The sequence below is a fragment of the Anneissia japonica genome, unplaced genomic scaffold (genome assembly GCF_011630105.1).
Source record: "Anneissia japonica isolate Jap-2015-1 unplaced genomic scaffold, ASM1163010v1 scaffold1489_len2284818_cov182, whole genome shotgun sequence".
Taxonomy (NCBI): Eukaryota; Metazoa; Echinodermata; class Crinoidea; order Comatulida; family Comatulidae; genus Anneissia; species Anneissia japonica.
In genome coordinates, this window is record NW_022698455.1 from 1,930,103 (window position 1) to 1,957,707 (window position 27,605).

Sequence of the window (27,605 nt, forward strand, 5' to 3'; positions counted from 1 at the left end):
TTAAGACAAGCTTGTAACACGCGTTTCTATTGGATGACGCCAACCAAATGGACAAAATACTCAGTTATCGCGTTGGGCGGGTACATAAAAATTGGTACTCAGAGGTAAGTGATTCACATTTCACATTTTAATGAAGGGAATAGGAGCAAGTTTCAAGTCAAGGGTCACTAAATATGCCATCATTTACTAACAAGGACTGTAAGCGTTCGTCATTGCAACCAGACCCCCACGATGTAAGCTTTGTTTTTAAATAATCATATTTTAGTTTCACAAGGCTAGGCTAGGCCGTAGTGCCTAGGCCTAGCTGTGGCTTGGTGGTCGCTTGGGCGGTGCATAGCCTAGTTTGCAGTGAGAATTGAGTAGGCGGGCCTATGCAATAAAGATGAGAGAATTCGATGTAGCCTACCTAGGCCTATGTTGTTTTGGATTTTCATCGATTTGTGTATAAAAATCAAGTTTTAAATTATTGCTAGTAAATTTATCTTGAATTAGAGCTAAGGAGGACCTTATAATATTAAGGCCCCATAAAAAATTATAATAGTTTTTCACCTTATCAAAGAATAACAACTGATGAGGGAGGGAAGTTTTTTTGTTGTTTTTTTTTTTGGCTAACCCTTCCCCCATTTTACCAATGTTCACAAGTAAATCAATGGTTAGGGACACATATATATAAAAAGTCATAAGAATGGAATAAAATTTATATTTAAAAAATATGTTTTTTGTTGTACCAGTAAACATATTTACAAGAAATCCTGAGCTTTTCAAGTACAAACAGATGGAAAAATGACCGTTTGAAATAAAAATATATGTTGATTAAAAAAAATAAAATAAAATCAGAATTTCTCCAAAACTGATGAGGGAGGGAGTGATAAACTAATAATTTTTTTTATGGGCCTAAATTACTTTTTGTATTAATAATAAATTAAGGAATATAATAGGCCTAGTTAATTAAAAAGTCTTATCTTAAGGTACTTAAAGTTAATGCTCACAATTCCGGCCCGTATTAGGAGAGACTTTTTTATACCTTGTTTAGTGAACCTGCCGACTGCAAATATTGATGATGTCGAATAAAAATAAAATTTTATTTTTGGCCAATTAGCACCCCTGTCGCCGCCATGGAAATCTCCAAAGATAAGATACGTATATTTCTTCCTAAATGTATAACTTGGAAGCATATAACCATTTTATTTTACATTCACCAATAACATTTTATTTTTATTTTCGCCTCCGTCTGGATGTTTTTGGTAAAACTATTTGCTAAATAAGAAAACAAAATTTTATTTTTATTCTGCCCTCCTCTGGTGATCTTTAAAAAAAATAAGTACACAAAACAAGGAATAAAAAAGTGGAGAAATAAGCTAGATTACACTGCTTTAAGATGCTCACTTCATTCACCATCAAAATGTATGAAAATATGTCATAGAAATGATGGAACTAAAATTTACCGACACATTATTAAAAATAATATGATTTTAGTATAGTTAGGCCTAATGATGGCTTCCAGCCTATCCAAAACTAGGGAGGACTGGATAATTTAATAGAGCGTGATCTGTTTCAGCTGTGAACAAGTTTTGGCTGCGATGTGTAAAACACATTTTGTATTGTATGTTAGAAGGAATATTAAATATCTTAATACCAATGTTTAAGAATAAGATAATAAATATGTATATTGACTTAAAAAAATAAAGACTGGAAAGCAGGTTCAAAAACATGTTTTATTACTTAATACCAATATTTAAGATAATAATAAATATATATAAATGATTTTTTTTTTCTTACTTAAAACATTTAAGATATAAATAGTAAATATGTATAAATGACTTTTTAAAATTGTGTGAAATTAAAAACATGTTTTATTACTGTACTTTGAAAAGAGAGGTCAGGGAATTACTGTACAAGAAATGAGAGTAATCCTAATTATAAACTTGGAAAATAAGGAAGAATAATATATATTATTAAAAATAAGACAAAACTTATAAACTTAGAAAATAAGGAAGAATAATATATATTATTAAAAATAAGACAAAACAATTAAAATTCCATGATTTTCTGAACTGGTTTGGGGCCAATACGATGGCAATTGGATAGAGTTGATTCATAGCTTCATTGCCAGTTTTTGTATAAAGTGTCTAATTAAATTAGCTAAGAACTATTTTTTAAATGAAGGAAATTAAGTGAATTTTATTTCGTTTCTGTTGCTACCAATTAAACATATGCAGGAGCAAAACAAGTTGTTAAAGCTAATTCCTGAATGCCCATTTCAGCATGTAAATGATAATAGATAGTATCTGATGTGTGGGTATTGAATTATCTTATCATTGTATTACTTTTGACATTTGTCTTTACATACACTTGAAATTTGGTGGTTTGACGTCATACACAAGAGTTGCATCCTATTCACTGAATCTATAGACTAAGGCTGTGTTCCTTTCTGGTCTGAAAGAGGTTTAGTAGGTCTACAGTTCACTCCCAATTCAAGACCACCTTTGGAATCTGAACATTTGGTGTGGTTTTGGTTTTTGTCTCCACTTATGAGTGTTAGGTTTGTGTTAAAAGATTGAAGACAATGGTGGTGGGGTATCAGAATTAGAAGGGGTCTCGAATTGGAGGGTGCTCTTTAGCTAAATTCAGGGGTCCCAAGTAGGTTTCCCTGTGACTCGTGAGTGGTCATAGAAGTCTTTCTGAAAGTAAGAAATCCACTGTTGTCAGAAAAATAAGACGAGTAGCAGATTAACATTAAAAAAAAAAATTATATTGACATCTAAATTACTTAAAAAAACACTAAGTTTCATTTCAGAAAGAAATTTTAAATTATTTAAAATAAAATGTTGCAAATTTGCTGCTAAAAATTTAAGTGTAGCGAAGATTATAAAAATAATAAATTATTTAAATATCTGAAATAATTACCAAAGAAAGTTTGTATTATATTTCTAATTTTCTGTTGAATGCATTAAAAAAAATTATACAAAAAATTACCAATTCAAAAATTTCATACTTGATTTAGGTAGGCGTATACCCGTAACAGTATAGTACACTGCTTTAGCAAGTAAATTTATTTAATTATTAAAGAGGATTAGATCACGTTCCTGTCATTCAAAATATAACAACACCTTGTGACCTTTGAACTTGGACCTATTCTGTTTTACGCTGAAACCATGTAGAGGCAGCATGATCAGTTGTTGACTTTTGCTTCATATTGTCACAGAACCTATATTGCCTTGATTGTCAAGGATCTCTGTAGAACTCAATAATTGTCCAGCATAATTGCATGCATTAGTATTCATGGACTATTTAATAGATCATAGAAAATGGACTTTGGTTCGATTATTATTTGATGATTTAATAAAACCTGAATTTTAACTTTGGTTCGTTTATTATTTGATGACTTAATAACCTGAATTTTAACTTTAATTTTAATTTTATTCACATTTGACACAAAACTAGATGTTCTATTTAGTTAATAAAGATATATTGTCCTCTGAAAATGACAAAAATAATAAAAAATATTTTAAAATTAACTTGCTCATTTTGCAGTAACATACAAATTATAAACTTGAGCATTGATTAGAAATTATTTAATTAAAAAAAAAATGTGCCTTGATTTTTATGCTTGGATTATTATAAAAGTAATAAAGATTTCCTTGACTGGTGTGTTTCTATCATTTTTCACTGTAAAATTATGGGTAAAAGTTGTTTAAATACTAATTTTTATGTTCAATTTGATCATTTTTATGTATACTTCAAAATGAGTAGAGTCAATCAAAAAAATGATTTTTATGATACTTTTGGTATATTGCATGGGACAATACATCTTTAAATATATCAGAAATGCACAAAAATTAAGCAATGTATGATTTTATGAAAACATTTCTCATGCTATATTTCTGAAAAATGAAAAGAGCTTATCTCTTCTGACCATCAGGCTTTCCTCAGGTCAAGTACAGTACAATTAGGGTGGTAAACATTAGAGATTGAGAGGACTAATGTACAACTTTTAGAGTAATATGTTGCTTTGGCAGTCTACTTCGTGAATACTAATACCTGAATAAACCGACTAATATCTATTCTTTCTCTCACTAGAAACACCCATCGAAAAAATAATAGAACGGTCGACTCCTGGCGCCAAGCACAAGCGGCCCCGCAACCATGCAACGTCCTCATTCTTTTTCGATCGTTTGAAATAGATACACCTTATCGGAGTTATAGTGTTGTCTATACGTAGTGACCTTGGATTTTTATTATTTATTTTATTTTTTTTTTTAAATCAAAAAGGATAGCATTTGTGAAAACAAGGAAAAAGAAGTAAACAGCAAATACATAGATACACTTGAACATGATCCCTTGATCCCTTCATGGAATATAAATTGATCCTTGGTGCTTGCATAGAGCTAATTCAATGTCTTGTTGGAATATGCATGGCTTTGTGGTTAACTGAAAATCAGGTAGTTTTTGGTCCTATTTTAATCATGGAATTATTGTTTGAAAAATCCATAAAGTCTATTTATTCTTTCTAAAGTCTTTTTTATGTGTAGAATTATTCCACTTGTGTGAACAAACACTTGAAATATATATATAGGTTCCAGCTTTATAGTGGACCTGCGTCTTGGTGCCTATTCAAGCGAAAAAACAGGCATTTTGCGCTCAACTCTGGTGCATGTTTGATTGAAATTGCTAAAATGGTTGTATGATTGCCTTACCATCTGGATTAATAAAAATTTTGGAGAGAATTCTGTGTATAAAACGGTACTTGCTGATGTTCATTCAGAGGCTATCATAAATAATGTATGAAATGGTTCCAGGTGCTTTATCCAGCATGTAAAAGTAGAGAACCCCAGTGTTATGTTACCAATTACATGGCTCAACATGCTTAAAACGATATGTCAGTTAAAAAAAAAACGAAGAATTTAAACATTTCCACTGTTGTGTTTGGGGTAAGAAAGATTCTAACAGCTTCTCAACTGTTGTACCTGTGAAAATAACATAGATTTTAAGGACTTTTATTGCAATTTAACACACAAATTTGATTGGTGCACCATAGTTGCACATTCATTACTTGATTTTTAAGGGAAATGATTTCAGGGTTACACTTGTTAAATAATCTCTTGCATGTGTACTTACAGTAAGTATCATACCGCTTGAGTCTGTAAAATCTCGAATTGAAGCCAATGGGCTTCTTTTCGAAATAGTACAGTATATACACTGTACATGAATTTCAAAACAACAAAATAAATTAAAAACAAGCTTGGTTTATACAGTAGTTTAGGTGCTTTAATGCCAGTTAAATACACTCCATTATACATATTGATGTTACAGTGGCTGTATTTATTGTTGTATAGTACAAATTCATAAAATGTACAGCATTCATTTTGAAAAGAATCCCCCCTCTTTACTCTACAAAAGTTGCCTCGAAAAGAAGCCCATCTAAAGTTCGCAAAAAAAGAAGCCCAGGGCTTCAATTCGAGGTTTTACGGTAGTTTGCTAACAGTAACATAGATTTCGTTTAATAGATTGGAAGTATTAAAGGTAAAATAGTGGGCTGTTATATTTAACACTATGTATAATATAGCATGATATATGAATTAATTATTTTAACACAAACTCTTACATGGATTACAATATCTACTGTATACTGTATTATATTAAGTAAATGGCTGAAACTGCATACATAAGATTATTGTATTTTGTTGATACATCAATGCCACATGGATTTTTGCAAACCTGGTGTTCACCACTATTCATCATGACCTTCAATCGGTGTCCTTTCACTAAGCAACAAGCCTCATTAGCATACACCACACATGTTTCTCTGCTTGCTCATTACCATAATAATAGTCTTCTTTCTTATCAGTCTACATTAACTCATTATGAGATTAATTTGGTTTCCTATGTTAATGTAAAATGTTCATTCATTTTCATTATCTTGATTTCAGGTCGCTTTTTTAACTTTCAACAATTTCATAAATAACAACAACGATCTCGCAATGAACGCCACAATGAAGATGGACACTGCGGGTGATTCAAGTCGCTTGAGGAGAGTGTGCATAGCAACATGTAACCGTGCCGATTACTCTAAGCTTGCTCCAATAATGAGCGCGGTGCATAAAGATCCAGCATTTCACCTTAGCGTCATCGTCCTTGGGTGCCATCTTATTGATGATTATGGGTAAGCATAAGCAATTCATTTCAAAACTATTTTAAAGACAGAATTTCTGTAGTTATTTATGTTGCTGGTTTTCTGGGAGAGTGCTTGTATTAGAAATCCCAAGATCCTAAGTTCAAATCCTGAAAACGTCACAACTAAAAATAACTATCTCTGAAATCTATTGTAAATGTAAATTGTATTTAAAAAAAATTTATTGACCAGTGTGAAGTCTTAAAGCATTTTCTGTTTTATATTAAAATAAATTTGCTAATAGGTTACAATTTGAAAGAGATCATAACTTAAACATATTTCATTTGACGAGTTTATTACTGTATTATGATTATAATAATTTTGTTCGTATTCATTTATTTCTGATGGCTTTTATTTAGTCACCTTCTTTTTTTTCTCTAAACAGTTCCACCTATAGGCTAATAGAACAAGATGGCTTTCCGGTTGATGCTAAGCTTCACACGATTGTCCGAGGAGAAGATGAGGCAGCCATGGTGGAGTCGGTAGGCTTAGCGTTGGTCAAACTCCCAGACGTTCTCAAAAGGGTTAATCCGGACATACTCGTCGTACATGGTGACAGGTTCGATGCTCTGTCTTTATCAACTGCAGCAGCATTGATGAATATACGTATTTTACACATTGAAGGCGGTGAGGTTAGCGGGACAATTGATGATAGCATCCGCCACGCTGTTTCTAAACTTGCTCACTATCACGCATGCTGTACAGAGCGTGCACAGAGCCGACTTCTTACAATGTGCGAGGATAATGAACGTATATTATTGGCAGGTTGCCCATCTTATGATAAACTGTTACATGCGGACTTAACGAACCATGATGAAGTAATAGCCAAGTGGATCGAACCGGGAACAAAGTCAAAGGAATATGTAATAGCATTACTACATCCGGTAACTACAAGCATTCAAGAGTCCCTCAAGATGTTTGGCCTTATGTTGGACGCTTTGGACCAATTAGGTGCAATGACCCTTATACTATTTCCAAATATTGATGCCGGTAAGTGATTGCATAACTACCTTCCTCAATTTACCTATTGTCACTGATTTTTTGTTCCTCAGCTGTGAAGCAATAGGAACCTTTGCAGTCATTCATGCACATGCATCCGTACGTCTGTGACACTGAAGTCATTAATTTGTCGAAAACTTGAATTTCCAAACACCTGTTGGTTATGTTTCATGTTGTATTGTTCTTGTAATTATGCCCTATTGCTTAAAAAAACTTTTTTAGATAAATATTAAAGCAATACCCAAGAACTTTATTACCCCCTCTCCCCTTCCATCCAACACTCAATCTAGCCTACAGTGGATTATTGAATGTCTATTTTGATCAAATCCAGTAGTCCTCGATCTGCCCCTTGGGGAGTGGGTACAGAAACCTTCACTGTTGAGGAGAAGAGCATAATTTTTGCCACGGAGCACTTTTCTACAAAAAATCATTTTTGTAGTTGTAGAGTGCCTGATATATCTTAAAATTTGTTCATGGATTTAATTTTGTCAATGGCTGCCTAGGAACTTTGGCCTTCCCAGAGGTCTGTTTAGATCATTTCAAGACACAAAATACAAAATATTGTATTTTGTTAATGTGTATGACATGGTTCGCCTGGGATGGAATTTGTTGGCGTTGTGTGCAATTGTTGTTGAATTGTATTTGTTTTTCAACAATTGGTATTATTTCATGGTTAGTGATCCATTCAACCAGGCTTATCACATGTAAACTTGCATGTTCCTAATATCTTTATGAATAATATCTGGGAATGGTTTTCGTTGAAAATCACACCTGTAGCAGGATTAACCTAGATCAGTGGGTCGTGACAAAAAAATGGGACACTGATATTTTCAGTGGGGCGCAGCAATGTCCCTGTACATAAAAAAATTCTGTCACTGAAAGAAGATAAAAAATCGATGTGCTTTCAAATTAAAATTAGTTTAGAAAACTGTTTAGGTATGGGCTTTCGATATCTAGGCTAAGCCATTGCTTATCATCATTGTTTTGACAGCTCTGTGAATGGGTGAATTCATCTCCTCTGTCAAGGACTGATAACCAAAGTGGGTCCCTGTAAAATGTTTGTGGAGCTCTATTCTAGACAGCAATCAAGTAAAGCCACATCTTTGCTTTGAACCTCCAAACCCTAAAGCGCCTTGTATCCAAAGGCACAGTACAAAATTACTGTCTATACATTAACATTTTAGAGTTGACAGCCCAAATCACATAGTACTCAGCAGATCATTTCCAACATCTGTACTTTGAGCAATGTTGGATTTTGAACAGATGTTACATTTTTATTTAGCTGAAAAATACTAAAACTTACGAAATTATTACAGTCGAGTCCGCCAAAGTCAACTCTGTTTAAGTCCCAATTCTTTCCTATGTATTTACTGTGTAAATTGTTTGTTTAATTCAAATTTTTATAAGTCGAATTTCGGCTATATCGACGGAATTTTCCGGTCCGGATAGGCCGATTTTAAAGTAATTTCAACCACACAATTTGAAGTTCCAAATTTAGTAGCGCACATGGGAAAAATACACAGTCGTGGGAAAATACAAAGTTTAATCCTTTTACGGCAACAAGTTAGCCATGTCAAAACTAACGTCTCAGACAACGCGCTGTGGAACTTGGCTCAGACGATCGTATGTTGTAAGTTGCAGTTTACTCTCACAATACAGACACACCCCCGGACCGGCTCCAATGTTCAGTTTTTCGTCCAGTTCAGTTTGTAGAACTTGTATTGAATCCATTTTGAACAAGCTTGTTGTGGTCAGGGCCTAGCTATTTAATTAATTTATCAACCAAAGCCCTGGATTCTTTTGACTAGGCCTACAGTAGCCTAGCCTACGCAAATTCAACACATTATTTAATAATACGTACAGTACCTGTTGTTTTGCTGTACTGCTCAGCAAATTTAATTATTACCAATAAAATTTGATGCGACTTTTATATTGTTTTTGCGTGCATTTCTTTAGGTCTGATTATGTTTTTCCAAGCACACATTCTTTGTTGGGCAATGCCACTTGCTGGTCGGCAGTCTAGTTGTAAACAGAACAGGTCATGCCCCCAAAACTCTGCCTGCCCGCCAATTGGTCCATTTTCGTGGGATGTTTTGCACTAGACACGTTCTTCGGCTGTGATAATGTCAGTTCGCCCAAAGTTTCAGTGTGTGACAGTAACAAGCTCGGTGTAATCAAGAATGTTTTAATTAAACAAATTTATAAAACAAAACAAAAAACAAATAAGGAACCTTCATGGTATCATTTTAGAGTCAAATCTAAATAAACCTAACAAATTAGATTTTATTCTCTACAAATTTCCTCCGTAATTAAATAACCAACATGTTTTGAAAAGCGTCTTGAGTTTAATAGAATGAATGAGGTGCATGTGCAATTTACACTGACGAATCAAACGAATTTGAATTAGATGTCTACTGAAAAGAGTAACCAGTAGGAACTTGCTTTGTTGAGTTTCGTCTTTATTTCAGGTTGATTCCAAATTGTTTTTAAGGATTAAAAGCAAGAATATACACTTATTAAAACATTGGAATGCGTACCTAAATTTCACTTCATAATTAACCAACAAAACGTCTACTGGTGTGTCATGTTAATCAACAGATAATCTCATTGGCAATGCGAGTACAGCTAAGCGTCTCGTTTTCACAGCGTCTGGTATGCTTGTCGTTAAACGATGACTATTTAACTATCATCTGGTTTTTTTCAGTGAGTGTTACTGTCCTGAATTGGACAAATCGTAGGAGATTTGGAATAGGGAGTTCATGTTTTCGGAAAGTATTTTATTAAAAGAAGAATAGGAATGATTTTGGGACTTTAAAAAATGTTCGATTTTGTGTGAAATTCGATTTTGAGGGCATTGAGTACACATAATATTGTTCTAATAATAATATTTTTTAATTTTTTTTCGAAAATGTGCAAGTGAAAATCTGTATAACTCGAACTTTTTATGCCAGTCCCATTAGATTCAACTTAGGCGGACTCGACTGTACAATTAAAAAACCATCAATTTAACATAAACATAAAACCAGCATAAAGATGGTCGTAAAACAAAAGCCAGGTAGAATGTGAGTTCTTATTTTAGGATTTGACTTGTTGCACATACTAGTTACACAGATTGGTATTCATGGGCAATAATTTATTACGAAAGATTAAAATATACTGCATGCCATCGTATTGGGATTCAATGAATATTTTGATTCTTTATGGGGTCATTATTGAAGTCATTATTGAAGATAATAATGAATTAGATATAAGCCTGGTTCTCACAAGAGCCCTAGTATCCGGATTGGGAGCTAACCGTTAGCAGTATCCGGATACCGCTAACAGTTAGCAAGTGAGCACGTTTCTATCATCAACCAATCACACGTACATGTTTACAATTTCCAGTTTCTTATTGTCCAGTGATTCAATCATCATGGCAGTTAACGGTTAGCAGGATCCGGATCTTGCTAACCGTTAGCAGCCGTGTGAGAACATAGCCTAAGTTCAAGTATAAATAATATATTATTGCAAATTACTGCTTTTAATCTATTTACATTCATGTAGCAAGTCGCTAAATACAGATTAATTAGTGTATGTAGTGAATAAACCAACAATTTCCATTGTTTTCAATTCAAAACACCCTTAAAAATAATGGAATCATCTCTGCTGTAAAGCAATAAGAACCTTTACAATCCATGAATGTGTGTCCATATGTCTTTATGAAGCTGACGTCGTCTTCAAATCTGTTGAAAGTTTGTAAACAAGCAAACTTGAATTTTCAAACACCTGTTATGAATTTTATTGCTCATGGTATTATGTGTCCTATTGCTTGTAAATATTTTTGGGTAAACATTAAAGCAATACACAAGAACTATATAAACACCCTCCATCCATGATGTACATATAGCGTTTTAGGGTACAGTGGATTATTGAATGAATATTATAATAGAAACCAAATCCAATTTTCTGGGCTCCCTAAATCATAATGATATTTTTAACTCTAGAGAATGTAGCAAAAGTGCAACGCCTATCCTTTAGGGGACATTAATAAAGTCCCTAAATTTTCTACCTGAAAAGAATTTAAAAAGTATATATTTTGAGTTCTCTTTAAAGAAAACTCCTGGATTTGCTTTGTTTGTTTCCTTATTTTTATTTACATCATTACAAATAGTGTATATTTTACCAAAATGGCTGCATGGGACGATCAACCCTAGCAGATGTTTGGTATTTTCTTTTACATTTTGTAAGCGGCTGTTATTTTATTGTTGTCTCCCTACTTGTTCATTTTTGAAAGGCTTACTGATAAAATGTAACATTCCATCATGTGATTGGCTGTTAAAGAGGGCATACCTCTTGTACAGACGCTCAATAGAATGCGCTGTACTTGTGTTGAAACAACAGGTTGTATCCATATGCTTTTGTATAAACAGCGTACTGTAATTCATGTTTGAAGGCCAAATCCTTAGTGATGAAGCCACGTAACTCATAAAATAATGTAAATAATAATGGCTGTATAATGCTTGAATCAGCCTACTACATTCTATGGTTTTGCCAGTTATGACATACAGTACTGTAGAATGCGTTCTGTATTTAGGGACTGGGGGAAAAATGGGAGGGGATGGGAAATCTCAAACAAAGATAATTTTTGCTGTTCATCTTTGTATATGAATCAAAATCCTTCCATAGATTGTTATTTAATATTAAACCCATCAATTTGAATAAATAAAATACCTTTACTTTTGAAAATGTTTTTGGCAGAATAACTCTTGCAAAGTTGAGAGAAAAAAAAAGTTCAATTTGAGATAGCAAAAAAAAAGGACTGTTATAGGCCTAAACCCATATGGTAGAGAAATTGTTTCTACTAAGTAAAATATAAACCAATCTGGGTGGTTTTAGGATCTTGATAAGTGAATTCTGATAGGAATGGAATCGCTTGTGTTGAATAATATGTTCCAACAAATCATCTGATTACGATGGGAATTTGTGATACTGGGGTGTACTCTGATGGTTATTTTTAACTGAAATGTCAAATGACACCCACTTTACGATTAGAACTGAAGCCGCTATTCTCTCACTTTGTTTGAAGGAGTGGTCTTACAGTGCAATGTTATCATAACTTGATAACTGAATCCACGTAAGTTTACTCATCCTCTGACCTTCGCTATGATAATGATACTAAATAATTTGATAAAAAAAGACTATCATAGGGTAATTGCTGCGAAGCAGCCAATTCATATTCTTGACAGCAATTTGACCTCTGAAAGGTCATTGTTTGTCAAAAAACAATGGCCTATTAAAGACGACTGAAAAGCAGAGTTTCCATCTTTCGTTCTGCCGGGTAAAATCAATTACTTTAGGCGACGTTTGTAGAATAACCAACACGTACCAACGTCTGCATGTCGCGCTAGCCTTATCCAACTCTAGGCCTAGACTAGCTAGGATGGTATAGGCCTAGCCTTGAAGGGACGAAGGTCCCAATGAAAAACAACGTCACTCCTTGATAGCTAACATTGTCAATTTAACATCACAATAATTCATTATTAGACCTATAGTTGTTTTTTGAATTGTACTCCACAAATCTCAGCCGATATCTATTGTCGTGACGTCATGGCTCGCTGGCTCACACTTGCGATGTCTCCCACTTGTGATCAAATAACACGTTGGCTCGCACTTTGGCAACACTCTTTGGCAACACTCTTTGGCAGTCAACTCGCCCCTAGAAAACCTGCCCTTGGAAACTTGCCCCATAATAAAAAAATGTACACTTCTTAGACCATGCAGTCTTCAAAATAAAAATTTTAACCTTTGTTACCCAATGAGAAGTGTTCTAATATAGACAATGGGTCGTGTCTCATATTATTTTTATTATTCATTATTTTCACTTGACTCGCATAAATAATTTTGTTCGAAGAACATTTATATGCAGTTGTACTTCGCAGCACTTCACTTGCAATTTGCAATTTCTAGTTAGTAATTTTAGTCTTAATTGAGCTTTCCAGAAAAGAATATGTTTACATAGTACAGTAAATCTTAATCTTAAGCCAGTGGCAGATTCGTTGCGTCCAATGAAAATAAATTAAAAACCTTAGTGTACGGCCTGTCTAGTAGCTTTTAGCTAGAAAACGCTCTCTTTCTAGGCCTGATGCTGAATGTCAGTAAAGGCTATCTGAACCATTTTTTATGCTCAACACTGATCTCTGTCCGATTATCGGTTATTTATTCAAAGAATTAACAATTATATCAGACATTTCAATTTAGTGAAATCCTTAATTATTTTTAAAAAGCACCATCTATGGTAACACCATTATCAGTCTTAAACCAATTCTGATTGGGTGTTATTGTGTGATTGGATTGGATTAGAATAAAAATATCCAATCAGAATTATCAAAATTTTACTTTAAGACTGGTGTAATAATAGCCAAGTCTGCCTATTTTAAAAGTAGAATTGTGTTATTTGATGAATTCAATTTGATTATTTAACTTCGATTTATTTTTATTCCCTATTCTCACATTTTTATGATAACCAAATTTATTATTTTTCATATGCTTTTTAATTTAAAATAAATAATGATCTTCAATTTTATTTAATTAATTTGTTTTAAATTTATATAATTACTTTTTGTTTTTTGTTTAGTTACTTATTTGTTTTTCATTATTCACTAAATTACATGTGACCTTCTTTGCAGCCACTTACAAGTTACAGATTCGTATTTAATGATCCTCAAAACATCAGGACCACAAAAAAACCCCCCAAAAAACAAAAAACAATTTAATTACAAAAATATGCTATTTGATAGTAATCCTTTCATCAGTTCGTTTTTATATTTCAAGCCATTCCAGACAAATATCATCTTTTGTTTAAGTTTTAACTAACAGTGTCTTTGTAATATAAAGTATGAGTGTAGATATAATGTTATTCAGTTATAGTTTGGCCAACCTCAACTGGTAATCCACTCCCGTTTTTACCATCGACACACTATTTACACAAATCATAAAAACATAATGTTCTGTAATAACAATGTATTGTACACATTTCTGTTGTCAACAAACAAAGGTTTCTTTGAGGCTATTCATATTCTGTATGCTCCACAATACATAATAGCTGTTATAACATCATTATCGATGAAGGTTCATTATTCCGCCACTTGTTGGTTCATATAAAAGCCGACAACAGGGGTCCCAAGTCTCCCAGAGGTTGAGGGAGTCTCCTGGAAATCAGGGCTGCTTCCCGCACTCCCGTAAGCAAGCAAGTATCTCCCGGAAAATAACTTGTCTCCTGCAAATCCATAATTACTTGTATGGTTTTACTACTTAAAAACTGAAAGGCCCACTGATTAATCTCAGATAAGATAGTATAAAACATACTACAAGTATCGAAATGCACATTACAAGTATCGAAATGCACGCCATCGTGTCGGGATTCAATATTTCAACATTAATTAAGTCATCATCAGGAATGAAAAATTATCCATATTTGCAAGCTTATAATTTATATACTTAAGTAGGTGACATAGCTATGAATAAACTAAAGATCAAAGCATTCTTACCCTACTGATCATAGTTTTACTACTTCATTATTAATTGTCTCACGGAAGTCAGTGCCGATGGGTACCAGTATGCGCAGCAAAATAAAATGCAATGAAAGCTCATTTAATCAGATTTCCTAGAAGGAAATCTTGTCCACACTATCAAATTTCATACAAATTTGTGTGATGTGCCCATATATGGACATCATGATGTCATATTTCACCCAAATATGGGCATATCACATTTGTTTGTCACATAAAATGTTATAATAGTGGACAAAGCTTTGAAAGACAAATACTGCTGAAATCTAATATAAACTTGAAAATTAATTACTTTTAAGTAGCTTGAATCGTATGAGAAAACATTTTCAATCACCAACTAGCAAGGTAATAACAAAAAAAACAAAAAAAAATAACGTACCTTATTTATATTGCGCCACTTTCAATACAAACTGTTCAGAGGCACATCGCAAAGAAATCATTAACTAATTAATAATAATATACAGTATATCTAAATCAGCAGTTTCAGTTTATTTTTTTGAGAGCTTTCCTAGTCTTCTACATTCATCCTTACAACATAACTGTTGTTACTCAAAGCATGAATAATGGATCCAAATGATCGACAGGATATAATGAACACAAATTTGAAAGCAATAAACCAAGATTTAATTAACATGTTTCTGAGTATTATTACACAGTCATCATCAGTAAGTAGGTATTGAGTTTATAATAAACTTGAAAAATGAATGTCAATGATTGAATTTGCCTATTTTGTAATATGTTATTAGTTTTCCAGTGAAAACTTATAAAAGACAAATTTTATTGGAAAATTGTTTTGATATCTTATTGTTTTCAAATGAGCATTCAATATTTTAAGTTTATTTTTTAAAAGTTTTTCAGATTTTACCTAGGATATCTTTCCTGCCATTTTCCATGAAATTTTTCTTTCTTTGAACGTGTTTCTTTCAGTTCTGTGAATCATTTTACAGTTTTGTGTTTTATTGTTTTGTTAGGCTACAAACCACATCTGCCTGTAATATGATAGAACCCTTTTTTGTGTTTCACCATTCATTACTGTTTTACAGAAACTGGTTTACATTCTTCCAGTGTTTTATCATTTTTATAAAATTGTCTCGAGGATTTTCGACTGTTGTATCACCACATTTCAAGGTTCTTATTTTTCCATTCTTATATTTCTTTTTATTTTGGTAGGTACTATACAAGGTTGAAAAATTTAAAAAAATGTCATTGTAAGTACAGTTACCAAGTTTATTAGGTTTACGCCCATCTCAGGTATCAGCCCCGCCCATACATTACGTTCAATTTCAATTTAATGGATATCATTTTCGTAACAGTGGCACACGTTGGACAATACCGAACATTGCATCCAAATATAAGAAAAATAAACTTAAACTAGAAGTAAGTTAAACTAAAAATGTACTGTATAAACAAAGTAAAACTTATCGACATGGCATGTAGGCCTATGTGGTACGGTAGTCTTACAGTACCGTATTATATACAAAGTTGCAGTCATGTTAGGAAATACATTTCAACTTGGGTGGGGATGGGGGAAATAAAAAAATAATAAAAATAAATAAAATAAAATAAAATTTGTTTAAAGGTATTTTTAGCAAGTTAATACAGAGCTAGAACTAATAAACCAAATATAGGTTCATATTTACTAACACATTTAAAGGGAATACAAACACTAATTAACTAAGTAATAAAACTGTAGTAATTATATTTCTACTTTACATTTTACAAGGTATTTATAGCAAAATATAGAACTTAGAACTAACCAATTGATCTACCAGTCTTTCCTCGGCAGAAGTCTAGGGTATGCTTGGAATAAAATAGGGCTCTGCTGAATTCTTTCAGTAAAATTAAGAGTTGCTTTGAATTATTTTAGGCATGAATTGCCAAAAATTGTTACATACGTAATTGACCCACAATCAGGTATCGAGGCTGAGAATTCAACCAAAGCAGATACTATCATTATTATTTGCCTACAGCTTTAGGTACAGTAGTGGACATTATATTAAGACTGTCAATTCCTCATTTTCTAGAGGATCAAAACAATTTATTTTTTCCCAAACTTAGAGACCTGTTTACTAAATATTATCAGTCAAATCATAGAGCAAAGAAAGGCTGTTTACAAATATAAGATCACTATTGTTTATACAGCTGTTAAATTGGCAATGAAACTAATTACTCTTTCTAGTTTTTAATTCAAGGGTATAATTGATAAAATATACCATATGAATTCACATATTAGATTTTAGTACATATGGTCTAGTTATCTAGTGAATGACAAGCAAATCTGTTGCTCCGATATTTTTCATTCAACTTGAACTTGGAGTTGTATTGGTCTTATTGTTAAAAGATAAAAGCATTACTCAAATACTGTACAGATCTTATGGTTGCATAGGTAACTATTGTAGCATTTATAGACACTCCCAATTCCTTTTGTTTGCCACCTGAAAAAGGACTAATGTGTCCATTGTATAAGGAGAAAATTTTAGTAAATTATGGTGTAGGTGGATATTGACTATGAGGAGCCACCCCTATGGACACCTGGTTGATAGTGTATAAATTAATATTGAAAGGTCTACTGATTAATCTCAGATAAGATAATATATACAGTACTCCAGTATTAATTATGTCATCATCAGAAATGATAAATAATGTCGAAATATTGAATCCCGACACGATGGCGTGCATTTCTATACTTGGAGAATTTATTATACTATAAAATTACTATTGTGTACTGTAGATTATGATTGGCGCTTCCTCATAAACAAAATATGTATTTGTTTAAGAAATCAATTAAATGACGAGTTGAATGGCTGAGCAGTTAAGGCAGGGGCGTCGCAGCCTACAGCCATAATATTGGCGCTGGTTCGAACGGCACGCTTGCCTATGGTTCTGGAGGTGGAACAAGTCTTCTCGAATAAGGACTATAAACCGTAGGCCAAGTGTACACAAATGGCTCGTGCACTTTAAAAAACCCAGTACATCTGTCCAGATGATAAGAGGTTACCCCGGTGTACTGGCCCATACAGCCCCTGTTGTCTTGTGATGGGATTGCCACTTTGAAGAGTGATTTAGTTCACTGTTTGGCATATCTTTGGCCCTAGTGCCTAAAGCTGAATTAAAAGACAAGACTACAGTATCTATTTCATTAACATTCCAAAATACTGGTTTCAATTTAACTTAACATAATAACAAAAAATATACAAACATTTATTTGTTTATGTCATATACAGAATAAATTTAGAATAAGAATAGCATAAATACTCCTGATTTGTACCTCTCATATAAGCAAGGCTATTGAATAATGCTGCGCAAAACATGAATTTCTTCACTTTCAAATACTAAGCACCAAAGCATTTATTAGGAAATTGATCAAATTTTGCAGCATTTAATTAGGAATACAGGTTTGAAGATATGTTTTGTGTTAGTAGTACACTAACACATCCAATTTCTCACATTAAGTAACAACATTCATTGCAACAGGTCAGATTGGCTTATTTACAGTGTACTGTAGCACAGGGCACCATTATAACATTCCAAAAATTTGTAATAAGCGCCGCTCTGAATAAATGTCTTTTCTTCAAGTGCCGCACTAAAGATTAAAAAAAGGATTATAAGGGCCGCGGCTATATTTCATGGTACAGTAATATATTTAGATGCATCAAATTTTATAGCCCTATTATTGCAAAAACAGTAGCAACATAATATACAAAGTGAAGCCATAATCCTGTGAGTGTATTAATAATACAAGACTAATTACACATTATACCAAATATATCCAACACAGAACATTCGCAAATTAAAACATGGAACAATGCAGTGTTGACTATACTGAGATAAGTGTGTAAGTCATGTCTGTTAGAGATATGAGAGAGCTGCGTGGTGGAATCAATAGCTTTGTATTTTAGATGCTGACCATTTCACAGTGAAATCAATATAGTGGTGTATCAATTTAAACAGCTGTTGATATAGAAAGTACATTGCTAAAAAAAATGTTTGACCATGGTCTGCCATTGAATATTCATTCAAACATTTTATTATAGTTAATCATTATGTGTATAACTAATAATTTCCCTGTTGGACAATCATGGACCCCCATGATAAGGTCGGAATAAAGATATTATTTGTTTGATGAGGTTAAATGGCACTAGATGATATCTTTAGCCTTTTGCCATGCCCTTAAAAAAGTTTATCATCAATCATAGTTGGAAATATTCATCTGGTTTGTAGATATGATGTGAGAAAATTTTTATTAAAAAAAACAATGTATCTTGAACTAACCTTTACTAACAGTTTGATGTTCATTACACGAACATCATCTTCATAACAATAAGTTCGTATATGTGACTCGGGATGTGGGCGCCCTTATCTCCATTCATGGTTTTTTTCCCTCTAAATATTATTTATTTATTTAAAACCATATTTTGGGTGGGCGACCCTTACAGAATATATCTGATGTTCAGGGGCCCACTTAAATACAAATATATAAAAAGTATATAAAAATATAGGTAATCTATCAATTGGCTGTATCAATATTCTGATCCATATGGACTCTTTGATATCATCAGTCATTTTTTAATAATTAAAATGATTCTCAATTGATAGTATATTTATAGCAAAAACAAGCCAAACCAGTCACTGGTCGCAAAAATAGATTTTTAGTTACTAATACGGGGTTAAACAGTAAAATAAGAGCTATAAAATGGTAAAAGGATCATTTAAGTCCAACATTTCCTTATGAAGTTACAAGCATTCAAACATAGAGCTGTTCAAAGAACAATATTTGAGAAATCAGCCTTCAAAGTTATGATTTCTGGCATTTCTCAGGCAGAGACCATCACTAAATCGTTAAAAATTTTTGTTTTAACATTTAAAATGGGGAAAATAACAGCATGGCATGATGTATAGATATATAAAGGTTAGTTTAATGCAATAAAATAGATTTCAAGAAGTTTAGCATCCCAGCATGTTTTGGCTATTATCTCTGGAACATGAATTGCAACGAGTGACTTGTTTGGCTTGTCTTTGCCACATATATGGTTCTGAGAAGACTGTTTGAACATTAAAATCCAAACGGTTGTTACCATCAATTGAGGTTTGTAGCATACTGTATGCCACATAGTGAACAGAAAGCTTATAAATTAATTATTACTGTCAACTTAAACTGATTCTCTTTCTTACTTTTGCAGGGAGTAAAGAGATTATTCGCGTAATGAGGTTAAAGGGCATTGAACATCATCCCAAGTTTAGACCTGTTAAGCATATTCCTTTTGAGGAGTTTTTGGTTCTTATCGCACATGCCGGTTGCATGATAGGTAACAGCAGTGCTGGTGTACGTGAGGCTGGTGCTTTTGGTACCCCTGTTGTAAACCTTGGTTCCAGGCAGACTGGTCGTGAAACAGGTAATCGGTGTTTTTCTCATTTGAGTATATAGCACCCATTCATTTGAAAAATAGTTCAGTGTTATTTATATAATTTAGTAATAATAGTTTTATTTTACATTTGTATTTGTAATGATTTTTCCAATCACTTGCGCAAAATATCTGACAAAAGACTTCGTACCTTGTTTGGCGTATAGGACACGGTTTTACATGATAGTAGTATATAACACATTAATGTATAATACCAAGGTCGGTGGGGACTTTATGCTATTATCACATACCATACCATAGATGATTAATATAACTTAAAGCACATTGAATTAAATGTGTATTTTATTGCCTTAACTGGAAAAAAAAATTTGTTTTTTAGGTGAGAACGTGCTTCACTGTCGAGATGCGGACACAACAACGAAGATCAAACATGCTTTGGATATTCAATTTCAGAAACAGTTCCCACCGTAAGTCAATGTCATGTTATGGTGGCCAGTGGAAACCTAAGAATATCTGAAATTAAAAATTTGGTCCATAAATCTATGCAATAAAATTAGGAATTGTATATGTGGCAAAGACAAGCCAAACCAGTGACTCCTTGCAAAAATTGATTTTTAGCTATTAAAACAGTGTTAAGCAGTCAAATGAAAGCTATAGAATGGTAAAAGAATAATTTAAATCCAACTTTTCATTATGAAGTTATAGGAGTTTAAACATACAGTTGCTTAAAAACAGTATTTGAGAAATCAGCCTTCAGAGTTTTAGGCATTTATTAGGCAGAAACCATCACCAAATAGTTAAAAATTGTTGTTTTAACATTGAAATGGGGAATAAGATAGACTTCCAAAATGTTGACATTCCAGCATGTTTTGACCATTTTCTCTCAAAAACATATTTGCGAGGAGTGACTGGTTTGGCTTGTCTTTGCCACATGTTTTTTCCAATTGTTGAGGAAGCTCATTCTAATTTTTAATTTTTAGCAGATAACTTAATACAAAGTAAGCAAGCCAAATATTGAATTTTATTATTTAAATTTATTACCGTTTGATAAATGATAACACTCTATATAGTCAGTACCATCTGGAAAACCCAATTATTGCCAATTCATAAAGTCATGCAAATGTCGTGCAGTTTAGGAAAAATGAACCTAGAAACATAACCAAGAATTCTTTCTGTAAAGCAAACCTCGACCTAAAGGTCATCTTTTAAATTATAAAATTGTGAAATATATATTGTGTATACTTTACAGGTCTTACATTTATGGTGATGGTCAAGCTGTCCCTCGTATCGTGAAATTCCTGAAAGCGATGAGTCTAAAAGATGAGATCCAAAAGTCTTTTGTCTTCCCACCGATGCCAGACAGCAAGAGCATGGATATTGACCATATTCTTGAAATTCAGAGCGCCCTCGCAGTTGACTTAGGTGGAACGCATCTTAGGGTCGCGATAGTCACAAACTCAGTAAGTTTATAAATATATTATCAATAATTAATTCTCAAAATTAAAATACTCTGATCAGGTCCTTACATATAGATTCATATCGGGAACTTCACCAGGTACACTTTTTACGAATTTTATTCTTCCTATAATCCTACTATAAACATAAGCGTGTGATTTCAAATGCTGGATTGTATTTTCGATTTTTCAATAAAGTCTAAGGCTGTGTTGCCAACAGGACTTATTTTCCAATAAATTATTAGAAAGCAGCCATTTTGTTGTTTTTCGCTGCGGAAATGGGGCCTAAAGTTTCCGATAAATTTTCACATGAGAATCAGATAATTTTTTGGAAAAATGTCAAATCACGGTAATGCATAGAAATATTTTGGGTAGTTAGTTTGGCAACTAGTATTAAGTAGGCCTAGGCATAATATCAAACACTTCATAATAAAAAGTGAGTACATTTTTCGTGCTTATTAAATATTTTTAAAACGGTGCCTGGCTGGGTGTATCAACCTGTTGTTTATTGTCGTAAAGCACACCAAACAAAGCTAGCATTCTTTTTTATCATCTCAATCCCATAGAAGTACAATAAAACATATTGTGACAGTGTATTTACCAGAGTGAAATAGTACAAAACGATTTCGCTCTTTGCACACCTAGGCCTATCCATCTCTCGCCAAAAATAGTGTCACCTGCAAGTCTGTCTCTTATACACATCTAGCTGTGTATAAGAGACAGGTTAAGCATATTCCTTTTGAGGAGTTTTTGGTGTTTCCTTCTTTTGTTCTGCCGGGTAAAATCAATTACTTTAGGCGACGTTTGTAGACTAATCTACTCGTACCAACGTCCGCATGTCGCGCTATCCTTATCCTACACTAGGCCTAGACTAGCTAGGATGGTATAGGCCTAGCCTTGAAGGGACGAAGGTCCCAATGAAAAACAACGTCGCTCTTTGATAGCTAACGTTGTCTATTTAACATCACAATAATTCATTATTAGACCTATAGTTGTTTTTTGAATTGTACTCCACAAATCTCAGCTGATACCTCGCACAACTCGTTAATGTCTTGTATCTATTGTCGTGACGTCATGGCTCGCTGGCTCACACTTGTGATGTCTCGCACTTGTGATCAACACGCTGGCTCGCACTTTGGCAACACTCTTTGGCAGTCAACTCGCCCCTAAAAAACCCGCGCTTGGAAACTTGCCACATAAAAAAATGTACATTTCCTAGACCGTGCAGTTTTCAAAATAAAAATTGTAACCTTTGGTAATCAACTACATTTTCCACATACATAGAAATTTTTGAAACTTTATTTAAAAAAACCTAAACCATAATTCACCACTATAGACACTTTTGGACAAAAATAAAAAATTACGACTTTGTTACCCAATGAGAAGTGTTCTAATATAGACAATGGGTCGTGTCCCATATTTGTTATATTTTTATTATTCATTATTTTCACTTGACTCGCATAAATAATTTTGTTCAAAGAACATTTATATGCAGTTGTACTTCGCAGCACTTCACTTGCAATTTGCAATTTCTAGTTTAAATTGCTTAATTTGATGGTAATAAATTTTAATTCTATTTTTACTTTCCAGGGAGAGATTGTTCATAAGCTATCAAAATCAACACCAGACACCAACGAGGGAAAATTATTAGAGTTGCTGAACATGCTCCAAGAGGCTAGCGTAAAAGCTATAGATCTAAACTGCAGAGTTCTTGGAGTTGGTATGATTGTTGTTGATTATTCATTGGTCAATTCCTTTTTGTTTTATTGTGTAGTTAATTATTCTTTTTTTAATGATTTATTCTTTGGTTAATTATTTTTCGTTATGGTTTTTTGTGATTACTTATTCTTTTCCTTTCACCCTTTTATGTATTCAATGGATAATTATGTTTTACTTTAATTGATTTATTTCTTCTGAAGTTAATTATTATTAAAAAAAAATTCTCTTACAGGCATTAGTACAGGTGGAAGAGTAAATCCACGATCTGGAATTGTTATGCACTCAACCAAAGCTCTTGATGGTAAATTTTTTCAACCAAAATATTTTAATCTGTCATGACATTCTTATATTACTGTATTACTTTATTGAAAACAAAATTAAAGCATGAAGCAATGAAAACACCGCTTTTTGCAAAAAAGGTTTTTTGGATCACAATTGATGCAATATATCTAGATTGCAAACATTTAGAATACCTTTCATTCTATGTGGACTTCATCTGCTAATGTTTCTTCTTGGCTTTTATTCACAGGATGGGATGAGATTGACCTTAGGTCGCCTATTTCAGCCAAGCTGCACCTTCCTGTTTGGGTTGATAATGATGGAAACTGCGCTGCCCTAGGTGAACGGAAGTTTGGTCATGGCAAAAATGTTGAAGATTTTATTACAATTGCCACAGGAACAGGTATGTAATGGCTTCAAAATTTTACATTCTACTCACGTAATTTTTAGTGAAGTATCGAAACTTTTTAGTACCTACACCCAATAAATATGGTATTCCCAATCTTTGCAGGAATTGGTGGCGGTATTGTACTTGGTTCAAAGCTCATACACGGCAATAATTTCTGCGCTGCTGAACTGGGGCATGTCAAAGTGTCTCTGGATGGTCCTGCATGCCTGTGTGGAAGCAGCGGCTGTGCAGAAGCCTATGCATCAGGTGCTGCACTTCAGAGGGCAGCAGTCAAACTCAATGAAGGTGAGACAGCATTCTCTAAAGCCCTGTCCAGACTATCAAATTTTATTTGACAAAAACATATGACATGCCTAAATATGGTCATGATGACATCACATCATGACCGTATATAGGCACATCATGACTATATATGGACATACCACAGTTTTTTGTCAATGAAAATTTGGTGATCTGGATAATCTGGCCAGACTAGCAAATTTTATTTGACAGAATTGTGACATGCCTAAATATGGTCATGATGACATCACATCATGACTATATATGTGGCAAAGACAAGCCAAACCAGTCACTCGTTGCAAATCGTGTTTTAGAGATAAAGACCAAAACATGCTGGGATGTAGAAATTTTTGAAATCTCTTTTATTGCGCTGAACTAACCTTTATATATCTATACATCATGCTATGCTGTTATTTTGCCTATTTTCAATGTTAAAACTTTTTAACGATTTGGTGATGGTTTCTGCCTTAGAAATGCCCAAAATCATAAACTTTGAAGGCTGATTTCTCAAATATTGTTCTTTAAACATCTGTATGTTTAAACGCTTTCAACTTTATAAGGAAATGTTGAATTTAAATGATTCTTTTACCATTTTATAGCTCTCGTTTTACTGTTTAACCCTGTATTAATAACTAAAAATTGATTGTAGTGACTGGTTTGGTTTGTCTTTGCTACATATATGAGGCATGTTGTGGAAAAATGGCTAAGTTGTAGCAAAAATTGAAATTCAAGTTATTGGTATTTTCAGATACCTGAGTATGTGATCTTTAAAATGAGGGGTCATTCATTCAAATTGGACATTTCAAGCCAAAGTTATTGCAAAGTGAAAGTGCAGTACTCTTAGAGTCAAGATAAACAGGATTTTGAGTAATTGCCTTTCAAAGTTATTTGTGCATACATTGTTTAATAGAATGAACTATGAAAAATAACGTTAAATAAACAATTTGTTAACCCCTTCCAGAACTAATACTTTGGGACATGATTAATAAGACATTAAACTGTTGATCTATAGTGAAAAACAAATTTGGATTTTTAGGCAATTTTTTGAGCTCCCATAGTTTATAGCTCATTTACTCAATACTGGACTGTGCGACAACTTAACCATTTCGCCACAACATGCATACAATATTTTTTTGTCAAAGAAATTTTGTAGTAAAACAGCAGTGAAAAAAGGTTTGCCTTTAAAGTTGTGTTGAAAATACCAGAATATTACTATCTGCTACTAATTTAATTTGAATGTATTTCATTCCGCAGCCGGTGAACTGTTCACCAATGGTTACAAGCAAGATGGTGATGCAGAAATCAGCGCCAAACATCTCATTCAAGCCGCGAAACTTGGCAATCAAAAGGCACAGGCTGTACTAGATCTAGGTAGGCGCTCACTCTATGTATACTGAAAAATAATTTAATGGCAACATAGGAATTTATGGGGATTAAAGCCACTGGTGCTGTTGTCATTAGGGAGCTTTCGATTTGCATGACTATGTGACGCTAGAACAGATTCACTCTTGCGCGACTGTCCTACGTTCTCCGCACAACGTAGATTAGGCTAAATTGCATCCTAGAATCCATGCGATGAAAACTTAAAGTATGCGCAGATGACTTTATATGCCATCATTACGTTTTACTGCGTCTTACCTTTGTTAAATGTGCCACCACCCAGAAGAAGTTTCCTAGACATGCTTACACATGCTTAATACAGCATGGACAAATATATCCAATTCTACAGCATCCCATTTAATACTCCTGGGTTTAAAGAAATGAATGTAGGGTAGGTGCCTTTCCAAAAACAAAATGCAAAGTGTAGGCTTGAACCCCTGATATAAAGGTTCATCCACTCCTAATGAATGTTCATGTTATCTCATCAATAGTTTTACCTTATTGTCCCAGGTTTTTTCGTGGTTTCATAACACCCCACTTTTATATATTAAATGTATTTGTATTTGCTAGTCTATGTGTACATTGTTTTACATTTTTAAGGAAAAATTATTAACTGGTAAAATATATTTTGATTTTTAGGTGCAAAAGCAATGGGCTCTGCTGTTACTAGTATGTTGCACGTGATGAATCCATCCCTCGTTATTCTATGCGGAATTTTTGCACCATTGTACGTCCATGAGGTGCGTAGGATGATAGATGAGGATGCATTGCGATCGGCTAGGCACGTTGATATCAAGGCTTCAGCACTCACTGAACCAGCTCTGCTAGGAGCAGCCAGTATTGTGCTCGAGTATGCAACAAGGCGTGCTTATTAAGTGTGCTTGAATGATGGGTTGGCATATCATGGAGAATTACTGCAGTGCATCGATATTAGAACTCTCAAGTAATTGGAAATAGTGGATGTCTATAATTACACTTACAAGATAATGAAAACAATGACATAAATTTGAAATCTAATTATGTGTATGAGTCCCAAATTGACTCAAATATTATCCGATATTTACAGTTAAATCAAATTTAGTGCATAGTGTATACACTACACATACAACTAGATTTATTAATATTATTATTACAATTATTAACTTTATTAAAATTCTTAGATCTGATAGTGATGCCACAGAGCACATTTACACTATACACACAACAGAACTTCGGTGAAAACGCATTGATGAGCTTTTATTTACTATAACGTATTAGACTTGCTTTTGTGATTCAAAACATTAAATCCATGTTGAATCATGATTAATTGCATAGATCAGGTAAAACCGCAATTTGAAGCCCTGAGCTTCTTTCTTTTTGCGAACTTTGGATGGGCTTCTTTTTGAGATGGGCTTCCTTTCGAGGCTAATTTTGCAAAGTAAAGAGGGGGCTTCTTTTCAAAATGAATATTGAAAATTTTGGAAATTACTACTATTATACAAAAAAATAGGGCCACTGTAACATCAATCTATACCATGGAGTTTATTAAATCACCTAAACAACTGTATAAAGCAAAGTTTTTAAAAATTTATTTTGTTGCTTTGTAATTCATGTACAGTGTATGTCCTGTACTATCTTCAAAAAAAAGCCCATAGGCTAATTTTGCAAACTTAAGAGGGGCTTTAATTTGAGATGATCTTCTTCTCGAGTTTAAGCCCATTTGGCTTCTATTCGAGGTTTTACGGTATGTGCTGTGTAAATCGCCAGTTTAAAAAAAAGTTTCCACTACAGTTGATGTAAAACGTAAACGGAATTAGGGTCATTGCAGTTATTTTAGATTTGAGAATCGTTGCTTACATTTTCTAAATCATTCCAGCAGATGTTATACATTATTATGTTAATATCCAGAGTTGCCTTGACAATACCATGCCAACTGTTTATGCTATCAAACAAGATAAAATTTAACCTTTGACCTCTCATGACCAAAGCTGACTGTATTTTATACCTTTTGACATATTTCTGTAA

General features: G+C 33.4%; 1 protein-coding gene across 2 annotated transcripts; it reads left to right on the forward strand.

Moving 5' to 3' along the window:
• Positions 1–27,080, forward strand: LOC117102611 (bifunctional UDP-N-acetylglucosamine 2-epimerase/N-acetylmannosamine kinase-like). Of its 2 annotated transcripts, none has more exons than XM_033242985.1 (12): positions 1–104; positions 5,931–6,163; positions 6,558–7,162; positions 19,899–20,111; positions 20,461–20,548; positions 21,331–21,541; positions 23,126–23,255; positions 23,487–23,555; positions 23,784–23,936; positions 24,045–24,227; positions 25,476–25,592; positions 26,241–26,476. In XM_033242985.1, the coding sequence occupies exons 1-12, from the start codon at positions 48–50 to the stop codon at positions 26,474–26,476; spliced, it is 2,295 nt and encodes a 764-aa protein (XP_033098876.1). In that variant the 5' UTR covers positions 1–47. The 2 variants fall into 2 exon arrangements, with proteins under 2 accessions (XP_033098876.1, XP_033098875.1); XM_033242984.1 differs by having other exon boundaries at positions 100–233; positions 26,241–27,080.
• The last annotated feature ends 525 nt before the right edge of the window (positions 27,081–27,605 follow it).